Below are 24544 nucleotides of genomic sequence, written 5' to 3'. Positions count from 1 at the left end.
TGCGAGAAACATCTGAGATCTGTCCAGCTGCAGCAGATGTCTGGTGAGGTATATAGAGAAGGGGACATTGTACTCTATTAATGGTCTGAAGAGAGATGAGTACAGGGGAGTTATAACATCCTTAGTTCTTGATGCAATGCCCTTATTTATAGGATGTGCAACAAAGAAGGCCTTCCTTACCACTGTGGACACATGGTGATCAAAGTTAAGGTTGCTATCAACCTGTGTTCCCAAATCTATCACCACAGGGTTTGAGCTAAGGGGGGCTATTAATACTGTAATTTGCAGGGACTTCCCCCTTGCTGAAATGGATAATGCCTTTTTTTGTGTGTTTAGTTTAAATCTGCGGCTTTGGTTCCAATCATTTATCTGTGTAAGCTTGTATTGCAGTATGTCAATATTGTTGGGGGACTCAATGACTGCATCCAGTTTGCAATTATCAGGGAACTTAGTAAATCATGGCCCATCTATTTTCACCTGGACTTCTGAGAAATAGATGCTAAACAGTAGGGTGCCCAGCAGAGATCCTCGTGGTACACCACTGGTAACTGGTCCACTGGTAGAGGTGGAATTCCCAACTTTGACTATATGCATTCCGTCAGTGAGCCAGTTGGCTACCCATCCAGTGACATATGGGTGAGTTTCTCAATGATGCATGAGTGGGGAATTGTGTCAAAAGCCTTGGCTAAGTTGAGATAGGCTGTATGTAGTGCTTTGCCTTCATCTAAGGCTTTGGTGACATTCTCGACATTTTCGAAGAAGTCCACCAGGTTTAATAAGCATGATCTATCCTTAAAGCCAAACTGGGTTGGGTCAAGAGTTTACAGGTCACCAATGTCTTTGCTAATAAGGTCCATGAAAATTCTCTCCATGGCCTTGCAGATAACGCTGGTTAGGCTTATGGGTCTATAGTTCCCAGGGTTGGTTGAAGGACCCCCTTTATGCAAGGGAATTACTGTTGCTGTTTTCCACTCTGCTGGGACAAAGCCAGTACTTAGACTGTGGTTGAAGAGAGTGCCATGATTTTCAATAGCTGTTAATGGAAAGCTGATGTGCAATTTAAATACAGGAATATTAATATACCTATATGGCTATATTTAATACAGTGTACTTTTTTCAGTGTTTTTTCGGCTTTGTTTTACAACAGTAACTCCCTGGCCATTTCAGGCAGAAATGGGCGTGGCCACAGTGATTGACATACCTGTTGGTTGTGATGTAGTACGCAAATGATGCGGGATTGACATGCCATGCAGATTTGCCTGTGACATCATGCATACATTGCTTGTTGATTGACACATGGTGAAATCAAACTAGCACAAAATCTCCATCACATACTCCACTGTTTACATTGTTAGATCATTTAGCACGTGAATCACAATGAATGCTGAAAAGACTGAAGAGAGGTTTTTCAAGATTCTACCCAAGCTAAAGAGCCTAACACCCTTTCTCTCTCTCTATTGTACAGACAACTTACAGTGAATCTTGTCCTTCAAACATCTGCATCACACTGGCTCTAAAATTTCTCACTTTGTGCCAACTACGTTTATTAACCTCTGAATAGTTTTTAGTGTGCGAGGCTAAAATACTTGTCTGGATTCCTCCCATTTCTTCACACTGGAAGGAAGGCATGCCAGAGGCAAAACCATTTCTCAGCTGCACTATACATTAAAACTACTTGGTTATTCCTCCATGAAAAATATCAGGGACTCTTACATCCTCACCAGCAAAATCTGCAGCTGAATTCTTCTCTCATTGTATTAACCTCCAAGCAAGTCAACTGTTAGTCTTTTAACCAAGAATGAGTCTGTGTTGCCTTGTCAAGAAAACCGTAACAGTACACCAACACCAAGTCACAGAACTCTACATTAGCTTTTCTCCCAAGCCAACAGTGCCCCTGTACAGACCAGGGCTGCAAACTTCCTTTCACCTCCATATTGCACATTTTTGCTCCTTGGACCTGCTTTATGGAAGACTGCAGAGAAAAAGTGAGAGAAATCGGCACCAAAGTAAACTTTACTGTCATTCAAATCTAACATAAGCACTCAAGTGTAGTGTCATAGTGATTGTTTTATGTGGATCTGCAGCTTCTAATCAGATGTACATAGAGGTTGCCGAAAATGTAAGTACTGTGGGATCTACTTCATAACACTGAAATTTCATAACGTTGAATTACATAACATTGAGACCAAAACATGTAAATCTGAAAATACTGAAAACCCCAAAAATTGAAAACTCAGAACATTGAAAGTGTGCTTCTTAACATTGAAAACTACAATGCATATGTAAACAACATCCTCTCCACCTACACCACCACCTAACTAACAAACACACTTTCTACTATGTTTCTGCAGGGGGCAAGTCCCCTTGCACCCCCCATAAATTAAATATACCAACTTCAAGATCTCACTACAGTGGAAAAAAGTTAATTTCCTAACCTCATTGTATCACAATCGCCATACTCTGAGGTTAGGAAAGTAACTTTTTTCCACTGTTGTGCAATCTTGGAGTTGGTATACTTCATTTACGGGGGGGGTAGTAGAAAGTGTGTTTGTTAGCTGCTGTTGTAAGTGGAGGGGATTTTATTTACTTGTGCAATGTAGTTTTCAATGTTATGAAGCACATTTTCAACGTTCTGAGTTTTCAATGTTTTGAATTTTCGATGTTATGGTCTCAATGTTCTGAGATTCAACGTTATGAAATTTCAGTGTTATGAAATAGACCCGTACTGTGGTCTGTCTCTCTTTAATAAACTAAAACGTCCGCAGTATCTGCTTTCTTCATGCTGACAATCCTGGATGAATATCCATGCAGACAAAAAAAAAAACATCAACATGTTTATTCATCAATCTAGAAAAACGTGACCTGTACTGGGTGTTGGGTGGGCCTTGCAACTGCACATCCAGGAGATTACTGCTGTAAAACAAAGATATTTTTTCAACTTACCTTGCAGATGGCCTGGAAAGAAAATTTTGTCTTTTGGCTAATGACACAAAGTTATACAGGTAGAATGATGCTATAAATCAACTGCTCAGAAAAGAACAAACTGAAGTAATAGTGTAACAGTGCAACTTAAATACAATGCAAGGATATACAGAAAGTACAGTTGTGTAAATTTACCATAAATGTAGATGTTAGAGTGTATTCACTGTTCCAGTTATCAACATTTGGGTTATCCCTGCCACGGTAGCCCTCGGTCAGCCCGAATACCAGAGGCTACATATTTCTGCATCAGTTGCTGTCGCTTCAGGACTGACGTCAGATCGTCAGTAGTATAAAGTAAGGCAGCCGACGCCATTACATCGGTTTTTCTTGCCCTAGCCTGTCAGGAGCCCCCGAGTAGGAGCCAGGTTCTGGTGGAAGAACCACTTCAGTAGAAAGTAAATACTAATATGTTTCTTGTAAAGAAAGAGAAAAAAAAGGGGGATGGAGGGAAACCAGGATTGCAACAGTGAATACACTCTAACATCTACATTTATGGTTAAGTGTACACAACTGTACTATGTTCTTCGTGTTTTACTGTGGCAGTCATCACATTTGGGTAGATTCCCAAAGCTTAGGAAATGGGTGGAGGTAGTCAATGAAAACAGGGGCTGGCTAGGCTGCCCTGCAAGACTGCAGAGGCAAACCCTGCCCTGGATTTGGAGGAGAGAGAGGCAGGTGGTAATGTTTGGTAAAAGTGCAAACAGATGTCCAGGTGGGGACTCCTCTGAGGAAAGGTGCAGAAGTGGAGGCTGCTCTGGTGGAGTGAGTCCTGATCCCCTTGGGAGAAGGCTTTCCGTGTTGTTTGTAGCAGAAATGGATGCAGTATGCTAGCCATTTGGAAATGGTCTGTTTGGAGACAACTTTGCCTTCTGCCCCTGTAGCAAAGCTAACCAGCAATTGATCAGACTTTCTGAAGTATTTAGTCCTGTCTAGATAGAACCTGAGCTGTCTGTGCACATCTAGAGAGTGCAGGATCCTTTCCCCCTTGTTCTGGGGATTAGGAAAAAAGATGAGCAAATGAATAGATTGGTTGAGAGCCACACTGGACACCACACCTTGGGCATGAAGGATGGGTTAGCTTGGAGACTCTTCTGGCTGAAGTGATGGCCAGAAGGAAAGCTTTTTTCCAGGAGAGAAATTTTAGCTCTGCAGAAGAAGTTGGTTCGAAGGGGGGGGGGGGGGGCAGGATGAGCTTTTCCAACACAAAGTTAAGGTCCCAAGCTGGGGCTGATGCTCTTCTGGGTGGCCTCAAGTTGCTAGCCCCTCTTAGGAACTGTTTGATCAAGGGGTGTGAGAAAAGGGGCTGCTCAGTGGTAAAATGAGCAGAGATAGCAGAGGCATACATTTTAATAGAGGAAAAAGAGAGGCCACTGTGTAGTAGGTCATCTAAGTAATCCAGGATGACAGGGAGGGAGGGCTGTGCCGTACTGGCTCCCTAAGCCTGAATCCAGGTGCAGAAACCTTTCCATTTGTCAGCATAAGACTTTCTAGTGCTAGGGCGTCTGGCCTCAAGAATAACATCTAGAACCTGTTCACTGAGGTTGGCAGATTGATCGTGGGTTAGGGAATAAGCCAAGCTGCCAAATGGAGTGTCTGCAATTGGGGATGGATGAATTCCTCTTCCCTCTGGGTCAGGAGGTTTGGAATCTGAGGAAAATGCCATGGTGGCAGTGGGGACAGGCTGCACAGGAAGGAGTACCAGAGCTGGCGAGGCCAGTCTGAAGCTATAAGAATTGTTCTTGTTTTCTCCTCCTTTATTTTGAGCAGTACCCTGGGGATGAGAGGTAGTGGAGGAAAGACATAGGACTGACCCACGGGAAGGACAGGGCATCCACTTTCCAAGCCATGCAGTAATGCTCCCTGGTGCAGAGTTTGCTGAGCTGATGGTTAGTGTGGGAGGCAAAGGCAAAGAGGTCGATCTTCAGGGTGCCCCATTTCTGAGTTATTATGGTAAGGTTCTTCTGTTGAGCTGCCACTTGTGTGGGTCCAGAAGATTTCTGCTTAATTTGTCTGCCAGGGAGTTGAGAGAACCTGGAAGGATTTGTGCTAACAGGTGGGAGATGCATGGTAGAGGCTGTGTGCCAAAGGGTCATGACCAACCTGCATAGAGGGTAGGAGTGGGTCCCTACCTGCTTGTTGATATACCACATTATAGTGGTGGTGTCTGTTTTGATCAGGAAAGCCCCTAGGGAGAGAAGGGGCTTGAAAGCTTTCAAGGCATGCTGGACAGCCATCATTTCTTTTTGGTTGATGTGCAGAGGGGATTTGCTGTGGGCTCCATTGGCCCCTGTATGCACCTGCCATCCAGGTGTGCACCCCGGGCATAGTCCAATGCATCTGTGGTTAGGGTCTGGGGCAGCTGGGGGTGGTGAGAAAGGTAGGCCGTTGTTGTGGGAGCATGCTGTTGCCCACCAAAGAAAATGTTTTCTGAGACAAGGAATTATAGGTATAAGAGTCTCCAGGTCTTGAGAGCATTGACACCAAAGGCTTTTTAGGTACCATTCAAGTTTCCTCATATGCAGTCTGGCATATGGAATGAGTAGTATGCAAGATGCCTTGAACCTCAGAGCTTGCAGATCTTCCTTGCAGATAGCTGGGGTCTGGTGGCTAGTTGAGAGAAGTAAGCTGTCAGGAAATTTTGTTTTTCTGGTGTAAGGAATGCCATCTGGGATGCTGTGCCCAAGCTTGCTCTCAGGAATATAATCCTTTGGGTGGGCACCTATTTTGATTTATTTTCTTTGACTGTGTACCCTAGGGAGGTTAGTAGTGTCTTTACAGAGGCCAGGTGCTTGAACAGCTTTTCCTGGCTGTCTGCCTGAATTAGGCAGTTGTCTAAGTTTGGATAAATCTGGATATTCCTTGGCCTGCAAAAGGCAATGGTCAGAGCCAGACATTTTGTGAAAACTCTGGGAGCAGTACATAAGCCAAAGGGAAGCACAGAAAACTGAAAGTGCTGAGATCCTGCCCTGAAACTGAGATGTTTCCTGCATGATTCCCTGATAGGAATATGGAGGTAGGTTTCTTTTATATCTAGGGTGGCTAGCCAAACATCCTTGGACAGCATGGGTAGCAGCTGCTGGAGGGTGAGCATTTTGAATTTTGGGATCACCAGGAAGGTGTTTAGAATGGCTAAGGGTGAGCATTTCGAATTTTGGGATCACCAGGAAGGTGTTTAGAATGGATAGATCGAGGATGGGGTGCCAAGTGCCCTCTTTTCTGGGTACCAGAAAACATATGGAGTAGAAACCTTGACCTCTCTGTTCTGCAGGAACGTGCTGTACATAGAGAGCAGGGAAAGGACTTACTTTTGCGCCTCTGCTCAATGGTTTGGAGGTAGATCTGGGAACCCTTCTGGGGTAGGAAGGGTGTGGAAAGAAAATCTATATCCCTGGTACACTATGTTGAGAACCCAGCTGTCGTTGATAATGATGGCCCAGGGTGCTTGCGTGAAAGGAGAGTTTTCCTCCTAAGGGTAAGAGAAGGTGGGCAGAGGGAGGGGGGAGGTGAGTCATTGTGAGTTCTTACCATAAGAGGGTGGCTTAGAACTCCCTGGTTTTGAAGTGGAGGTAGTCCACTGCTTAGATCTCTGCATTCCCTGCGGCTGCTGTCTGGGGGGTCTGGTGGACTGGCTTAGAGGGAGCAGGAATGGACCAGTGCTTGGTGGGACAATGCCTGCTGAACCTAGGTGGCTGGACCTGTAAGAAATCCTTAACTGTCTGCATAGATTTTACTTTTTCTTCCATCTTTTTGAAGACCTTTTCTGCCTTAGTGTCAAATAAGTTGTCTTTGTGCAGGGGGGGCATCCAAAATTTTAGATTTGACATGGTCTGGCATGGGCTATTCCTTAAGCCATGCATTCCTTCTAATGACAGATCTGGTAACTGCTGCCCTGCAAGAAGCTTTTAGGGCATCAAAACCACAGTGTAAGCTGTTGACTTGCAGGATGCATTAACTCTTGCAACTCTTTAGATTCTGCACAAGCAGGAAAGGAAGACATTTTTGTTTGAGGAGTTCCAGGGTATGTTGCTAAAATTTTAGCATATGGAACTGACAATTTAGTGCCCTGATAGCAGGAGTAGCTGAGGTGTACACTTTTTTTTACCCCATCTGTCTAGTGCTCGGGAATCCCTATCTGAGGGGGTGGGATTCTCAGCAGAGGTTGCTTTAATCCCTTTAGGCCCTTGAGAAATTACCTCAGGGTCAACAGTAGGATTTTTAAAAAGAAATTTGTGTGAGTCAGGGACTCTGTTGTACCTGTCTGGTTTTTTGGGTGCAGGAGGGAGGGTGTCAAGAGTCAAACTGGATTCCAGGAAAATATCCTCCACAACATCCAGGAATGGGGGGATGGTCAAGGGTCTGTGCTGTGGAAGATCTACGAATTCCCAGAGTCTCCTTTTAGACTAAGGGTAGTCCGGACTCTCCCATTGGAAATGCTCCCTTAAGGTATGAAGGGTTTCCCCAAAGGAAAGATCCTCTGGAGGAGAGGCGGAAGGGATGGAATCCTCTGCATCAGAATCCTCATAAGTAGAGAGGGGTTGCATGTCTTCATATTCAGATGCATCAGAGTCATCTGACCTGGTCAGACAAAACTACAGGGGACAGATCTCTTTTCCTTTTGGAGGGGATAGCTTGGCTTCCCCTGATCATAATGATAAGGTCTTCCACCATTTTAAGCATTTGAGACTGAGGCAAGGAAGCAGGTGCCTCAGATTGGGTTGTCGGTTTCTTGGGTGTGGTTCGAACCCTGGGCTTAAGAAACTTGGTAGTTTTTGAAAGAACAGTAGTCGGTCACGACAGAAGAAATCAGTTTGTGTCGAGAATCGGTAGCGCGAAGAACTTCCTTGGAAGCCAGTGCCTGCTCAGCAGCTCTGGACCCATCCAAGGAAGAGACGATCACAGGATCCTTAGTCGAAGAGGAGTTTTATGGCGTACCAGATTCCGAAAGGGTCTTGGTAGCAGTCTGCAAATTCACAGAAATGGGCATCAGGGGCTGCGAATGCGCCTCATTGAGGACTAGAGAACTGCCGACTAGCTTAACGGAAGCATCATCAGTAGGTCTGGACCCATGCAGTCTGTCTTTATCTTTATGTTTTTTTCAGAAGATCTGCTGTCGGATGGCTTACTGAAGCCATACCGGAGTTCGAGGACCGTAAGTGAAAATATCTAGCTACAGTAAGGATCCGATGATGGATAGTTCTGGCATTGAACAAAGCAGAGAAGCGACAGCGGGGGACGACGTGGTCTGGGCCTAAACAAGTGAGGCAGTAAGAATGAAAGTCTTGGTGTGGTATTTGCTTTCCACAGGAGAGACAATTGTTAAGCTTTTCTGACATTGGTTAGTGCAAGAAAAAAGGATCCCCAACAGGGTACTTAGTTTTAGAAGACCTTCAAATCGGTAGACGAAACTCAGGTAGCGGCCAACCAGCACTCGTGCGAACTGCTTCTGCTTTGGGCTCCACGGCAAGAAAGACTGATGTAATGGCATCGGCTGCCTTACTTTATAATACTGACAATCTGACGTCAGTCCTGAAGCGACAGCAACCGATGCAGAAATACTAAGCATCTGGTATTCAGGCTGGCCAAGGGCTACCCTGGCAGGGATAACCCAAATGTGATGACTGCAACAGTGAAACACGAAGAACATTTGGGAAGGTTGGGTGTGTAGCAAAAATACGGTTGCCACCTTTTGTTGTGCCTAAAACCAGAGTCGGACCACACCCCTCACATCACCTGTAACTCCACCCATTCCTACCATCTCTCTCATCCATGTTCCACCCATTTTATGATGTCACAATTAATCACCTGACAGGGAATGCCCTCTTTTACCATTCCTGATGGCAGCTTTCAGTTGATTTACTATGCTTTTCTGCTAAAAAGCATAGTAAATCAGTCAATTTAACAAACTCCGATAGTCTGTTTCCTTTTTTGAAACAGAATACCGGAGTTTGTACAGTGTTTTCCGGACTACCGGAGAATCAATCTGATTTCCAGATATTCTGGAAAAAAATGGAGGGGTGGCAAGCCTAAGCAAGAAAACGGAAAAGGGACTTACCACTGGGGATGCAGGGTAGGCATCTCAGAGAAAAACATGTTTTACTTCTCCAAAAGGGTAGTGAATGATTAAAATACACCACATAATGAAGTAACAAATACAAGAAAGAACTGTAGCATGGGACAGGCCTAGGGCTAGCCATCCATTAAACATACAACACAAGCAGCTTAAACAATAACTAATAAACACACTAGGTTGTCCATGTGTTCCTTATCTGCTACTACAACCTACAAGAAATAGTACTTTAATGTCCGCAACCTTGCTTTTGCAAAAGGAAGGGAGAAACTGTCATGGGACCAATGTAACTTCTATCTTTTATAAAAAAAGACAGGTGTGTGTAACCACTGCAGACTAGAATGTTCCTGGTAATAAAAGTTCTGCTGTTTGCATGCCAAATGGTGGTAAAATATTCAATAACTCAGATCCTTCTGAAAGGCAGATGGACAGAAAAGTCCTTCAGAAAATCTCAGACTTGCATATAATGAATCAATGTAGGATCTTATTAGCTTAGTTTTATGACACCAAGAGCAGGTACATAAACAAGTTATTCAGCTATCAGAATTACAAATATGTATGTACTTATTACTTTCAGAACAGTCACATTAACCCTTTTACTACTGACTGTTTTTGAGAGGACATATTCCAAAAATGCGGACTGTTTTTAGCTATTTTTGCTTTCTATACAACTGCCCACTTCTGAAAATGATCTGAAAACTTTCAAGGAAACATTTGTAAGTATCCATCTAAAAGCTAACTTCATACTCTTAGGCCAAAAGGATCATCTGAATCTAGAAGTTGAATGAGAATATCCCTTATGTTTAAGCTACAACATATAAAATGTATAAAAAGATCACTTTTATAAACAAATGCATATTCATTTTTAGGACTGAAGTCACAGCATCATACACGTTTTGATTAGTTTTTTTTTTACTTGTTACTATGAAGGCAACTGTTATCTACACAAACTTCTTTACAAATGCTACACTTTTGTCAATTTCAAATGGCAACTCTAGCTGGACTCTCATCTTATCTAGATATTACCAGTACCTCCTCTATATTCTGTGAAGGTGCTCTCAACAAAAATTTTCATGACAAGATAGCTAAATGACCAGCTTTGTATACACAACTAAAACAGCTATCAGAGGAAACAGACAACACAATTTCTAAAATGTGCATGTCTGTCAGAACAAATAAAATATGCACAATTTATACTCACATTTAAAATGGAAAATACCACTTTTTTTTTTAAAAACAAAACTTTTTAGTTCTGATTTCATAAGACAAAAAAAAATTGTTCAGATATATATAGTTTTGTCAGCCTGAAAATTCCAAATATATACAGTGAATATAAAAAGTTTACATACCCCTGTTAAAATGCCAGGGTTTTGAGAGAAAAATGAGACCACAATAAATAATTTCAAAACTTTTCCCACCTTTAATGTGACCTATAACCTGTACAATTCAATTGACAAAAACAAATCTATTAGAGGAAAAAATATAAAAAATGTACAATGCGCTGGTTGCATACGTGTGCACACACCCTTAAACTAATATTTGTTGAAGCACCTTTTGAGTTAATTACATTATTCAGTCTTCTTGGGTAGGAGTCAATCAGCATGGCACATCTTGACTTGGCAATATTTGCCTACTCTTCCTCGCAAAAGTGCTCCAAATCTGTCAGATTGCGACTGCATCTCTTGTGCACAGCCCTCTTCTAAGTCACCCCACAAATTTTCTATTAGATTTAGGTCTGGGCACTGAATGGGACATTCCAAAACTTTAATTTCCTTCTGGTGAAGCCATTCTTTTGTTGATTTGGATTGTATGCTTGGGGTCACTGTCATGTTGAACGGTGAAATTCCTCTTCATCTTCAGCTTTCTAGCAGACGCCTAAAGGTTTTGTGCCAAAAGTGACTGGTATTTGGAACGGTTCATAATTCCCTCCACCTTGACTAAAGCCCCAGTTCCAGCTGAAGGAAAGCAACCCCAAAGCATGATACTGCCACTACCATGCTTCACCGTGGGGATGGTGTTCTTTTGGTGATGCAAAGTGCTGTTTTTGTGCCAAACGTGCTTTTTGGAATTGTGACCAAAATGTTCAACCCTGGTCTCATTAGACCATAACACATTTTCCCACATGCTTTTGGGAGATTTGATGTATTGTTTTGCAAATTTTAGCTGGGGCTGGATGTTTTTCTGTGTAAGGAAAGGCTTCCATCTTGCAATCCTACCCCATAGTCCAGACATATGGAGAATATGGGAAATTGTTGTCACATGTAGTACACAGCCAGCACTTCCCAGAAATGAATGCAGCTCTTTCAGTGTTGCTGTAGGTCTTTTGCCTCCCTGACCAGTTTTTGTTTGTCCTTTTATCAATTTTGGAGGGACATCCAGCTCTTTGCAACATCACTGTTGTCCCATATTTTCTCCACTTTTTGATGACTGTCTTCACTGTGTTCCATGGTATAACCAATGCTGCGGAAATTGTTTTTGTATTCTCCTCCTGATACCCTTCAACAATGAGTTCCCTTTGATGCTTTCTAAGCTCTCTGCAAATGATGGCTTTTGCTGTAGTAGGCAACTGAGTAAATGTCAAACTAGGACAGCTGAACTTTATTTGGGGTGAATCAGAATCTCTTTAACTGATGGCAGGTGTGTACCCAAGAAGATTGAATGTTGCAATTAAATCAAAGGGTGCTTTAACAAATTATTAGTTCTAAGGGTGTGCACACACACAAGAAAGTATTAGCTCAAGGGTGTGCACACTACGCAACCAGCGTATTGTACATTTTTCACTTTTTATATTTTTCCCCCAATAAATTTGTTTGTATTTCAATTGAGTTGCACAGGTTGTAGGTCACATTAAAGGTAAGAAAAGTTTTGAAACGATTTATTGTGGTCTCATTCTTTTTATATCACAAAAACCTGGCATTTTAACAGGGGTGTGTAAACTTTATATATCCACTGTATGCCTGCTGTGAATCAATGACAAAAAAAGGCAAAAGTTCTTGATGTGGTACTGAGCAAAAGAGGACCACTATCTTTGAAATTGAAACCATTTCAAATAGTCAAATTTCTCAGATTAGTACCATCATGTCTCAAGGCTACAACATGCTCTTAGCTGGTGATGCCTGGTATAAAGACTTGCATATATTTTAATCTTCAAGTAAAGAATGACAAGTGGAACTATTTCTTTTTTCACAACTGTTAAAAAAATACCCTAGCTATCTATGCTCACAGAGAGACACTAAGGTCTTCCATATTTAGCTATGCAATTATTACCTGCATTACTTGGCAGGCTGCAGGTAATAACACTCCTGGCATTACATCTCAGGCTTCATGTTTACTAACACTTTTCAGCCTTCTTCCTCTGCTAAATATGCATATAAATGCCAGCTGCAGTCACTTAATTCACACTACTGCAAGCCATTTATAATAATGACTGGTTAATGGCATTATGGGTGCAAATTAAAAGTGCACTGTTGCCTCAGGTAACAACCAAAAACTGCCAGATACAAATAAGTTTTACACTGTACAGCTGCAGAGCAGAGCTGTCATCATTGATGCACCAGGATTTTACTCAGCTTAGTCTCAGCCCAGTGTGTGAGTGACAAATATGTTTAATGATTTGCTACAGTGTTCCTAGTGCAAAATTTTTTCACTTATGTGAACTTCCCATATCAACACAAGTCCTTTCTTCCAGTCACAAATGGTATAATTTCACTCAGCAAAAACAGTAGCAATGTCTGGCCACGACAGTGCTCTTCATCAGTGTACTGTGGTTAGATATTTTCCATTTGCTGGAATTCCTTCCAACACATGACTCTCTTTCCTACTTGTAAAGATCACTGACCACTCCATGGCAGAGGGTCAAAGCTCTGACTAAGGTCCACATTTGCACAACATCTTGACAGCTGAAGGAAGTGGTGAGAAAAGATGGTAGTAAGTTGTTACTGTCAGTTCATATGTCCTGTAAGAAGAAAGTCAGCTATTGTTGTAAAGGCTCTAGCGGTAGCTGGTGCTTAATACAGAGGCATGAAGGATGATGGCATGTGCTTGGCACGTATCAAGCGGTGTACACCACTACAGCCAGAGGCTGGTGCATGCACTAAAGCATGTATGGATTATATGAGCAGCACTGTGCATATTACTGTGGTAACATCCACAACAGACCCAAGATGGATGGTGTTAAAATCAAGAACTCCTTCCCTTCACAGTGGTGTGGAATTATGCTAGGTGTTTTTTCTTCAATTACACTCAGCCCTCAAATACAGGTGGCCTAGTCTGTTGGTCAGCAGGGGATAAAGCTACACAGTCAGTCCACTGGGAATGGCAGGTGCTCTGGTGTGGCAGCACTGGACAGGATTGAACTACCTTCATTACTGTCTGGATGAAGAAGCTTCCAATCAGCTCCAGTGTGAGCTTAAGGCCTATGGGACCGTTCATTTTTTGCCAGACATGAATAGGAAAAGGGCAAAAAAAAAAATCACCCTGGGTAAAACTCAGTCTTAGTTAAAAATCAGTCTACCACAGAGCTCTCAGTTACTACAGTAGCTTTAAGTGTTTTATAGAATGTCCTCTATCACAACAAAAGCCTCCTCACGTTTCAGATAAAAATAATGACAAATATTCACTCAGTAACAGCAAATTTAGTCAAATATAACATTCACAAACAAGCAATGGTGTACTGCTAGTTTCTCCTTCTGTAGAATTCCCTACATTAAAACAAAATCCCCCTTTCACTGAAATATAATGGTGTGAATTTATTCACTTGCAGCAATGTCTGACTGCTACAGTGATCTCAAGTAGAACAATGTTATTAGGATAGTTCTTTTCTTTTTATAAACTCACCAATATTAATAAATGCTCACTTTCTACACACAAATCAAATCACTCATGGTTACAAATGTAGTCTTAGTAACAGCAAAGTATAAATGCCACACTAGTCTAAAGCAGTGTAATCCTGCTAGTATCTGCATTGTTTCTCACTTTGGAATTGTCTCCATCAACAATCCTCTTATTTAGTCAGTAAACACATTTTACTAAACCAGTTGAGCAAGGCTCTGCCAGTGCACTTAGCCACACAGCCACTAAAAAGAGTATCATGGTCCCACTCCTAATGTTTTAAATGCAACCTCTGCTTCTCCAGGTCTGCACAAAGGAGCAGTAACACAAACTTTCTACTTAAGGGAGTCTGGCTGAATTAGTAGGGGGCTTTACATCAGTTTGTCTACACTACTGCCCTCTTAGCTGTCACAATGTAGCCCATGACTTTCTTCCCTTGTAATACACAGCTCAGTCACCCATTTTAGGTAAAAACAACCCTGATAACTAAAATTAAGAGATACCTGAAGCGTCTCTACTCAGGGAAGCATCTCCTGGTGCATGTGTTCCTGGGCTAAGTGATCACAGCTAAGCAACAAACTCAAAGTTGTGTGATTGTTTCTTAATCACAAGACATTATCCACCGAAATGAGTGTAAACTGCGACTAAGTAAGCAGATCACTTGAATATAAACAATGGATCTCACTGTTTAGGGTTCAATGTAACAAGGCATGAACTGGTTAAAAATTACCTTGACTATGTGGCTGGGGAGGAAGGCAGACAGCATGCCAATGCATAACCCATCTCAACTCTGGGTGTGAATATTTTTATTCATGTATGATGTTGGCTTTAGTTACATTAAGTTGTTAGCAAAATTCATGATTTATGATAATAAAGTGTCCGAAAGTGGGAAGGTTTGTTTCAACTTTACTATCACCGATTAAAAAAGATCTCTCTACACATAGTTATTTCTACACCTGCTATTGCAGCACCTGCCCATGATGGTGAAATAGCAGCACCTGGAGTTAAAGGGTTAAGCTGACCCGAGGTACAAGTGAATTCTCCTTTCCATCTCACTCTGGGAAATAATATTCAAGAACACCTAAATCCTTTGCTGGAAGCCTGTCTCCCAGGAACAAGTATAAACAAATATCATCAGCTTGACATTCCAGCTACTGTAGTAGTGTCACAAGGCCATCACACGTTCATTCCGGTTGTTTGTATCCCTCAGTATTAAGAATATGCCTTTTACTGGGATGCACGCACTGAATAGAGTCATTACACAAATGATGACGTTTCTACAACTTTGAAAACAAACAGTCACTGAAAAGAGATCTTTAGGGTGTCTGTCCATGATGACCATGGCCGAGTCCATTTTTAATCCAACAGTATATAAAAATGTCTGCTAATATGCCATATATGAAATACACACAGCAGCCTCATTTAAGTTCTTACCACATCAATTTCAGTATTGGAATGTCCCATGTTACAGACAATACAGCCATTCTTCATTCGGTCCAAATGCTCCCTTGTTACAACATTCTTATTTCCTTCAAAAAAAAAAAGGAAATAAAATTAGAGAATTAACATTATGCCTTTTTTCTTGCAAGCAAAAGGGTTTTCATAATCTTAAAACAGCCTTTCAAATTTGAATACTTCACGGTTGATACTAAGGATTCAAGGTCAAAAGATCACAAAACAGATGGTAATGGTCATCCTTGCCTTGGTATCCTTGAAAAATATGAAAGCCATTAATTTTCATTCTACTTACAGAAAATCACATTAACAAGCCACTATTAATCTCACAAGTTCATTAGAAAATCTCAACTCCAAAAGCACATGCATCAAATAAAAACAGTCAGCTCTGTCAAAGACCTTTGCTGCAACAAGACTCGCAGTCACTACCTTATCCTGTACTCATCAATGCATCAGTTTTAAAAACCTATTCTGACTTCTCAAATCTATGTTGTGTCAATCAACTACATTATACATTTTTGCCAGTCTCTTAGCTATAAAGACATGAACATCTTACAGTCTGGGTTTAGACTTTAAATAGGCCTATAAGAAGAAGCTAGGCTTGCATTCTTTGCCTCCTTTGGGGACACAGTTACCACCACCTCTTTTCATGAGGGGGTGAACATCACTAGTTTATAAATCCTTATTAAATAGCTTAAGCATACAACATATTAATTTCTCTCTGTGAATATTACTAAATTCTTGTACAATACCATCACTTGGCTGTGCTTTACCCCTTGCAATGTCTCCAATAGCTCTTCTTGTGTTAAAATGGGGTCAGTGTTGCAGCTCCTTCTCTAGAAACTTCCAACCAATTGTAAACATTGTAGGTAATCTAAAATGTTACTCTCAAATTTGCCCTACTCATTCTTACTGATGTAGAAACTAATAATACTGACAGAATATCTCTGCCTTCATGACAGGGTCTCAGAGTTGCTCCCATCCTCTTTTTCAGCCTGCCAAGAATTGTGATATGTTGGTCACCTTAGCCTAACTGCTAAAGACTGACGGTAGTTATCTGAATTGCAAAAATTTCAGTCTTTCAATAACTTCCACATGAACTCCTACGTTTTGCCCCCAAACCTCTCAGTTTCTTGCTTCACCTTTTTAACTTCTCCCTTGTACCATTAAATTTCCACTATAATACTTGCTCTACCACTTTTCTAACTGTTCTCTTTTCCTTCGCACATTATCCTGATCTTTTCTCACCACATAACACTTTACCCTGATTTTCCCCAATCCCTTTAAAAGTCCATCTCAGCACTGTAGCTTAAAAACCGGCATACGCTTCAAAATGTGGTCTGTGCCACTAACTGAAGTACATTTTATAGTATTCCAAACTACTAAGTATACTGCTCTGTCCTCCTGGAAAGCAATCATTTCCTCCATTATCATCCAAAAAATATTTCTGTAACATGCACAGGGATTAAAAAAGCCTATATAATAATAAAAGTTGCTGGTAAGTAACAAGTCCAACATAGCAACCCTTTACATTGATTAGTATATTTGCTAACACAGCACTGCTAGAAACCAGACACCACATTCCACTTCAATATGCACCCATGCCCAGTAGGCCATTTATCAACACATTGTGTTCCTCCTCGACATGCATCTCTTGCATGGCTATAATCTAACATTTGAGCTTCTTTATGTAAAGAAACATTATCTCCTTTTTAGCTGGACTGGTTAATCCATTTGCATTTTGTGTCAAAAAACTCATCCCACAGCTATAGACATTTTTTTCTGTAGCAACATGCTTGATACAGTTTAACAGAAACATGCAAATGTAATAAAGCTCCCAAACACAAATGCTGCAATATCCTTAAAGTCAATTTTAAGTCAAAAACATTTCCTCATTCAAAAACCAAGAAATGTTTCAAAATTAAAGAAGCTACTATTAAAACTATATACATAAGAAACTGATTATGGCAACCATCACACCGTAAAACTGGGGGAAATAAACTAAGAGAAAAAAAAAAATCACCCAATGTACTGGGAAATCCCACATCTGCAAAGTCATCCAATGACACTGAAAAGGAAAAATTCTGCTACATGTCTCTCCGTCTTCATGGATGCTCCTTGAAGCTAGTACAGCATAAATCTGTAAACACATAAGCCTAACAAAATGTATCTTTATTTATCTTATTTACTAAAGCACAGAGTTATCATACTTGAAAATCCAACCACAACATTCTACAAGCTGTACATATTCATAAATACTATTTAATTTACTTAAAATGTATGTGCTCTTATGTACTGAAATTAACAGGTGTCTTACATAAACATATGTCAGAACATCCTTAATGATTTGCAGATGTTTTGAAACCTGCCTTTTGCACTACAGCATGCAGTGCATGAACCCCAAAAAGCACTTTTGGTCATCACCTTCATGTCTAAAATTAATTGTACACTTTGCATTTTCCTTGCACTGATGTCAGTGAGGAAAAACAAGGGAGTTTAACCTTAGTGACATATGTATAGGCAAAGCATCTGTTGTGTCCACAGACTTTAATGGGTACATCAACGTACATAAGGTGCCGGCATGAGAATTTAAGGCATCCAGAACTTCTGATACTCTCTCTCATGCTCCAACTTTGCAGTTATTGGATTTGGTACTCACATTTTCTAATCTTCTCTCAAATGCAGCCATCAGTGTTTCTTTACAGGAATCTCATCAGGTTTATCCCTTGACACATCTTCCTGAAAGCTCTTCATGGATATAACTGCCTTACTACTATATGTCATATTAGCAGCAGTCACTTTCAACAACCATGATAAAAATCAGTCTTTTTGCACTATTCCCAGTTTCACTCATCAGTAACATTGCAAATGAACACTTTGCAATATTTACCTACAACTGATAACTGACTTCCAAACTACTTTTCACAAAAAAAAAGTACGCATGAATGACTGGGAAATACTTTCTCTTCACCAGCTTCTCAGCATCTCCACTGGAAGTCCCAAGATACTGCCTCTTGAGAAGAGGAACACGGAATCAGATGTTCAATGCAGAAATGAAATATGACGTGAAGGATGCGTAGTAGCAGCAGGGGTTGAGGGCTGGCATAGTGGTTAAAGTGTTTACCTTACTGACACATGGTACAGAATATGATTCTCACTTTTGATCACTGCATGGCTATTGGCTAGGCATGTGATATTCTGGAAACTGATGGTCTAGCAGTTACCTATGACCACTAGTACTGGAATTGTTTGGCAAAAGGGTAGATAATGATAGAAGGAGTTCAATCCAATCAGAGTAGAGTTGAGTAAGGCTCTTAACAGTAGCTGATCTGGCTTTGTGATGCACAGGCACACAAGCTCTGCCTCTGAACCAGATAACCTAAATTCATTTAGTCGTTCAGAAGTTGAAAGCACTGGTGTGAGGGGTGGGAGTAGTGCGGCCTTTTATCAGCACGCGTGCCTGGATGAAGGATTTTGCGTCTCCCAAGTTGTTGGCTGTGCCTATCAACAAGCAAGCAGAGAAGTCCTGGCCAGCATGACCATGGCTGTGGGACAGGCATGGACATGGCTACCAATGGTGAGTAGCCAGTAGCTCCTACAAGGAACATGTGGGAGCATACAGTCTCCTGTGTGAGGAGTATCTGTAGCCTCAGTGTTATGTGGCTACTTATGTCATCACCAGATGACGGAGTTAGGGACTTGAAATCATCTCATGGTTGTCTCATTGAGGGCTGTGTCTCAGACTACATCCACCCATTCAGGAAATGGGCGTCAATGGCTCTTACCACAGAGGGCAATGAATAGGTACTGCACCTCTTGCCTCAATGGAGGAATGGATGGGCAGACATGGTAGCAGCTTAATGGCTGGCAGGCACAGGAAATGCATACAGATCAAAAAATATTCTTTAACAGCAGCTCTTTGGGAATGTATTTTGTTTGCTAGTTGCAACATACATGCATTTTTACTTTCCTAAATCTATCCAGCAGTACCCAGAGTAGGCAGGAGTCTGCAGCGGTCTTGCACTGTTCAGCACTGAAATTGGTCTTGCACATACTTTGTCTACATCAGCTTGAGCTATCTTCATCTCTTCCAGCAAGGAACTCATCCTTGGATGAGTTGAGCCCTCCCACATTAGTCTCTTCATAAAATGTTAGTGGAGGTACCACTGATTCTTAACTTTATAAAATTAGAGAGAGAGAAAGAGTAGTTACTTCTTCTAAGCTTCAAACATCATAACTCTGTATAACCACACAGAATATCATCTCTAGCACTATGCAGGGGAGCTGCAGAGAAGGTGTCCTGATCTGGGAGAAAGTTATTCCTTGGCAACATACTTAATTCAAGTATCACACTCAACTGTACTACCTTATGACAAGAGACAGTATTTCATCAGTTACTTGCAACTTATGGTAAGACTACCATCCATAAACAATGTCTGAGCCTGTCATCTAGTGAGAACAAGATTCCTATGAAATACATGATGTCATTAAACAATCTGCCAACATAACTCATTCCCACACCCTCCCCAAAGATGGCAAACAAGTACACTCCACTCTGTATGAATATATATACCATAGCCACACTGTTTTTATGATGATCACATCCTAAGGGAAATAGTTTAAAAGCCCTGTACAATAAGTAATACTACTCTCATTTCCAACTCCGTGACATGCAAACTGGCCTCCAGCTGTGACTAGGCGCTTAGACTGTCCTTCCCACTGCAAGGTCGAGGTATCCACAGTGACCATCAACCACGGTAGTTCAGATTAAGGCATGCAGCCATCAATGAAAAGGAGTCTTGCAAACTTTAGAAATCTTGACTTGGTGCAATAAAAGGATCAGGCACTTGAAGCCACTATCTTCTGAGGGTCCACAGCAAGATCCTTATGTGGTATCTGGCATGAGGTGCTAAGAATACTGTGGCTACCCATGAGCCCTAGGGTTTTCAGGCACAGTCTGGCTGGCCAAAGCAGATGTATCTAAGCCACTGAATGTGAGCTTGCCAGGTAAGTGTGGGATGGGGTTTCTCCGGAATTAGGCTGACCTTGCTTGAGATAGGGTCCAGGAAACAACTGATAAGAGATGAAAGTATGTGATGCTTGCAAATGCAACTTCATAATGTTCATCATAATATCTAATGACTAGAAAAAAGCAGAAGACACACTCATGCTATGAGTAGTCGGCCCACAGTTTGGAAGGCTTGGAGTCAGACATTCAGGTAAGGGAAGACCTTTGCACCTCATAGCCTCTGGTGTGCTATCATCACAGCCATATATTTTGGGAACTTACTAGAGGCTATGCTAAGATGAAAATGGCAAAACCCAAAAACCAAAACTGGCAATGTCTTGCTCTAACCAAAAGTACACAAACATCCCCAAACCCTTTAAAGATCTATATGTGCAAACAAGCAAGCATCTTGGAATTCCAAACAGCACATTCAATTTTCTCTTGACAACCAATGTAGAATGGATTGCACCAAGACCATATGGAACTTTTGCTTAGGAATGAACTTGAGGCTGCTGAGATCTAAAATCAGTCTTTGGTCATTTGTCTTTTTAGCACCAAAAAGAACCCTGAATTGTATTTCACCTCCTTCCAGTCTGGTAAAACCCCAGAGACGGGCATTTTCTGGATGAGGCTGAAGGAGGGACAGTAGGAGACTGAGTAATAGAAATCAGTGAGGCTGAGGAGGTGGAGTATGGAAGGTATTTAGTAGCCTTTGGATAACATGACTTGAATCCGTTTTGTCCCATGTGATGGCTAGCATATGGAAAGATGAAGGGAGAGAACACCCAGGTGCCTCCAGAGCGGGATGAGAAGCTGCAGTAGCCCTAGTTCGGCTTATGTCTTCCTCTGGATGGGTAACTCTTCTGGAAATCTCCAAGGCTGTCAGTTCTTCCAGATTGCTGGTTTTCCTGCTGCTACTAGTTCTTGCTTGAAACTGTCAAGAAGTCCTCTGCATTCAAGTGAAAGTCCACTATAGTGTTTCAAAGTGAACACCCACAACTATGCAAGTCCTGCTATCCTTTTCATTCTCCTGTAGCTTTTCTCTCAGTTTTGTCCTGAAGAGGCTGGTGCCATTAAAGTGAACATCAGTGAAAGATTCATTACAGTAAAAGCCAACTGGCATGGCTAGGTGTGGCAGTAAACATTAACATCAGTGCTCATTAACCCTGCATTCTGTACAAAGGTCTATATCAAAGTGCCCCATCCTTAGGGGCTGGTTGAACCTCTGTGACCTAAAAAGTATGGGGGGCCCTAACAAGATGTTTTTATGCCTCCCCGACTACAAGACAAATCAACTTAACTTCAAGGGACATTGCCTGGATGGCCAAGGAAGGATATCAAAAAACCTCGTGAAAGACTTTCTCAAATGAGGGGAAGGGGTTTTGAACCATCACCCCACATTTCTTGCATAATCTCCTAGACTTCCCTACATCTGAGGTCATCTACAGGGTATGCTGGAGAAACATCTTCATTTCCATCTTCTCTGCCTAGATTAGCAGACTACAGAGGGCAGTCAGCATGTTTCCTCGGTGGAGATTCTAAAGGATAAGAAAGAAGCAGAGGTAGACCTAGACCTGTAAAACAAAGCTCATCAGTGGCTTTCTGATCCTCTATTCTTAGCCAAGAAGAATGAGAGGTACAGGAGGAGGACCTTGCACTAGAAGTAGTACAAAGCAAATACCAAGGTAAGCCCTTGCACTGAAGGCTGCAAGATGGCACATAAAAACCCTAAAGCAAGACTAACTTCAACACTACTGGAAGGAATAGGACACCAGCTTGCAACATCAAAACTGAAGAATGCACTAGCATCAACAAGTCAGTCCTCAAAGACACTGAGAGGTCTTTCTACACAGACATTGACACTCAAGTTTTCAGTTCTAAAGGCTCAAAGACAAACTGTATAAGAAGCTGGAATAGCATAGAGAGGATCTGAGCCAATAGCACCCTAAACTCCTCAGCCCCGACACTCAGACTCAAGAAAGGACCACTGTCAAGGGAACTGGTGCCAACAAAGCTGAGACTGACAGCAGAGGATATTTCAGAGACAGAAAAGAATACCCATGATGTTGACCACATCTGACATCAAAGCACTTACAGACATCAACCGTGGTAATTTTTAGGTGCTCTCTGGCCAGTTGAAACTGGCAGCAAGACTGGAGTCAATGAGGAAGACAAGACAATGGTTAGGAGGGAGGGAGACAAAATCCCTGTCAAATCTAAACAGAGAGGAAAGGAATTAGAATAAGCCATCTGCATACTCAATAAAGTCTCCATTGTTTTCAAGTACTCCAAATCCAGAGTAACTGAGTGACTACTGTGAGAAGACAAATCCAAAAGAGAGAAGGATCCTGATAGAGGGAAAAGAAAGACTCTTCTGCTTAGATGATCTTGGTTTGTCACTGTCAAGAAAATACAACAGTGTAAGGAACTTGCTGCAACACAGATGGTTGAACTGGATCAATTTTGCAGTGATCAACTTTAGGATCGCTGCTGTAGGTGAAGTCTGACGTCTACAGTATTGCTCCCTTCCCTCCTGGCTAGGCTTACATCCTCTTCCCAGGAATGGTGGCGCATCTTAGTTATAAAGGCATACATAAAACCTATGCCACTTTTATTTCCTTCTTCTCCAAGAACCTCAAGCATGGCACAGTATACATTACCCAGCAATGTCCTATGCAAGAAAGAAGACTTCCCATAACCAAGAAATCCAGTTCTCCAGAAGAACCTGGATCAGTATAACACTAAACAGACTGGCAGGAGTGAAAGGAAATGAGAGACGAAGTGTACACTGGTACCTGCCCCAGCCCTTGTATGCCCATAATGACGTCAGCAGGGATGGAAGGAGGGACACCTTTACTGCAACACTGATCCAACATGACCACCAACTATTATTGGTAAGTTCCTTATACAACTGTACTATACTCTTCATATGGATTGCTACTGTAGAGTCATCATACTTAGGTCAATATCCAAAGTTCAGCATTTTCATTGCTTGGGAAAAAACATGGACTCCAGTGGCAAAACGTGGATTGTCCCTGTGAAAAATGCCTAAACTCTAGTGTTGGAGAAAGTGTGTAAAGAAAACTAATGATTGCCTCAGTGATAGCTTAAACAAATGAAGTTGTAACTACAGAAGCTCTAGTGGAATGTGGCCGGACATGACCTCATGATCTTTAGCCATTTCCTGTAAGAAGCATAGCAGAATGCAGTTCAGATGGTTAGCATTTTGGAAACTAGGCTGCTACATTTGCTAGCAGTGAAAGAAACAAACAGCTGATCAGCTTTCCTAATGTTCTTAGTTCTATGCATGCAGGATTTCAACTGCTTATGGACATCTAAAGAATGCAGAATTCTTTCCCCGCTATTTTGAAGTTAGGGAAAGAATACTGACAAGTAGAAGGATTGGTTTAAAGATTAGCCTCCAACCATCTTAAGCATAAAGAATGGATTAGTATGCAAGTTGACTGTCTTTATGAAATGCTAGCAAAGTTCTTTTCATATGGGGCATGGAGCTCAGAAATCCTCCTAGCCGTGGCGATTGCTACTAAAATAAGGTACTTTTCACATCTGGAATTAGAGAGATGCACGGGCAGCTGGTTAAAAGGGAACCTGAGACAGTTTTTCAGCATGCAGGAATTCGGGTCCCATGATGGAATCACTGTTCTCAGTGTGTGTGTGTGTGTGTGTGTGCTTTGAGAAACTGTTTTAATGGTAATAAAGATGCTATCAGAGGATCCATTACACAAGCTGAAACAGCTTGTAAATGTACCTTCATTGAGACAAAAGCTAATCATGCAGTAAGAAACTCAATTTAATACTGCTGAATCTGAGACATTCCTGCTAGATTGGTGTTTTCATCTCTCCTTTGGCACACGGGGGAAACCTCTTCAGTTCAGCTTAGAACAATTTACTAGTACTTAGTCTCCTACCTACCAGCATTTCAAGGAAGTCCTAAAAATTAGTATCTACAGGGTAACAGGATTAAATCATTCACGCTGTCAGCTTGAGGGTATGAAGGACTTCTTGCACTGCATCAAAAGGTGCACAAGCTGAGGCAGGGTTACTAGCATCTGTTACCATTTGCATTATGAAGAAAAACAATACTACTTTGGCTGGAAGGGTACAATAAACATCAATCTGGGTGCCGCCTCCTCTGCCTTTCAGACCACTCCACAGATGAGAAGAATTGGAGGGAAAGCATT

General features: G+C 41.6%; 1 protein-coding gene across 7 annotated transcripts in view; it reads right to left on the bottom strand.

The window, feature by feature from the left end:
• Window positions 1-24544, bottom strand: part of AHCYL2 (adenosylhomocysteinase like 2) — a 1498752-nt gene that overhangs the window by 330411 nt on the left and 1143797 nt on the right. For all 7 annotated transcript variants that reach the window (XM_044088837.1, XM_044088831.1, XM_044088833.1 and 4 more), the window contains exon 12: window positions 15314-15408. In XM_044088837.1, the coding sequence (XP_043944772.1) occupies window positions 15314-15408 (95 nt within the window). The remainder of the gene's footprint in view (window positions 1-15313; window positions 15409-24544) is intronic.

This window comes from Protopterus annectens, chromosome 11.part0 (genome assembly GCF_019279795.1).
Source record: "Protopterus annectens isolate FY-2018-M chromosome 11.part0, PAN1.0, whole genome shotgun sequence".
Taxonomy (NCBI): domain Eukaryota; kingdom Metazoa; phylum Chordata; order Ceratodontiformes; family Protopteridae; genus Protopterus; species Protopterus annectens.
The sequence above is the reverse complement of the archived record's forward strand: the minus strand, read 5'-3'. Positions and strand labels throughout refer to the sequence as shown.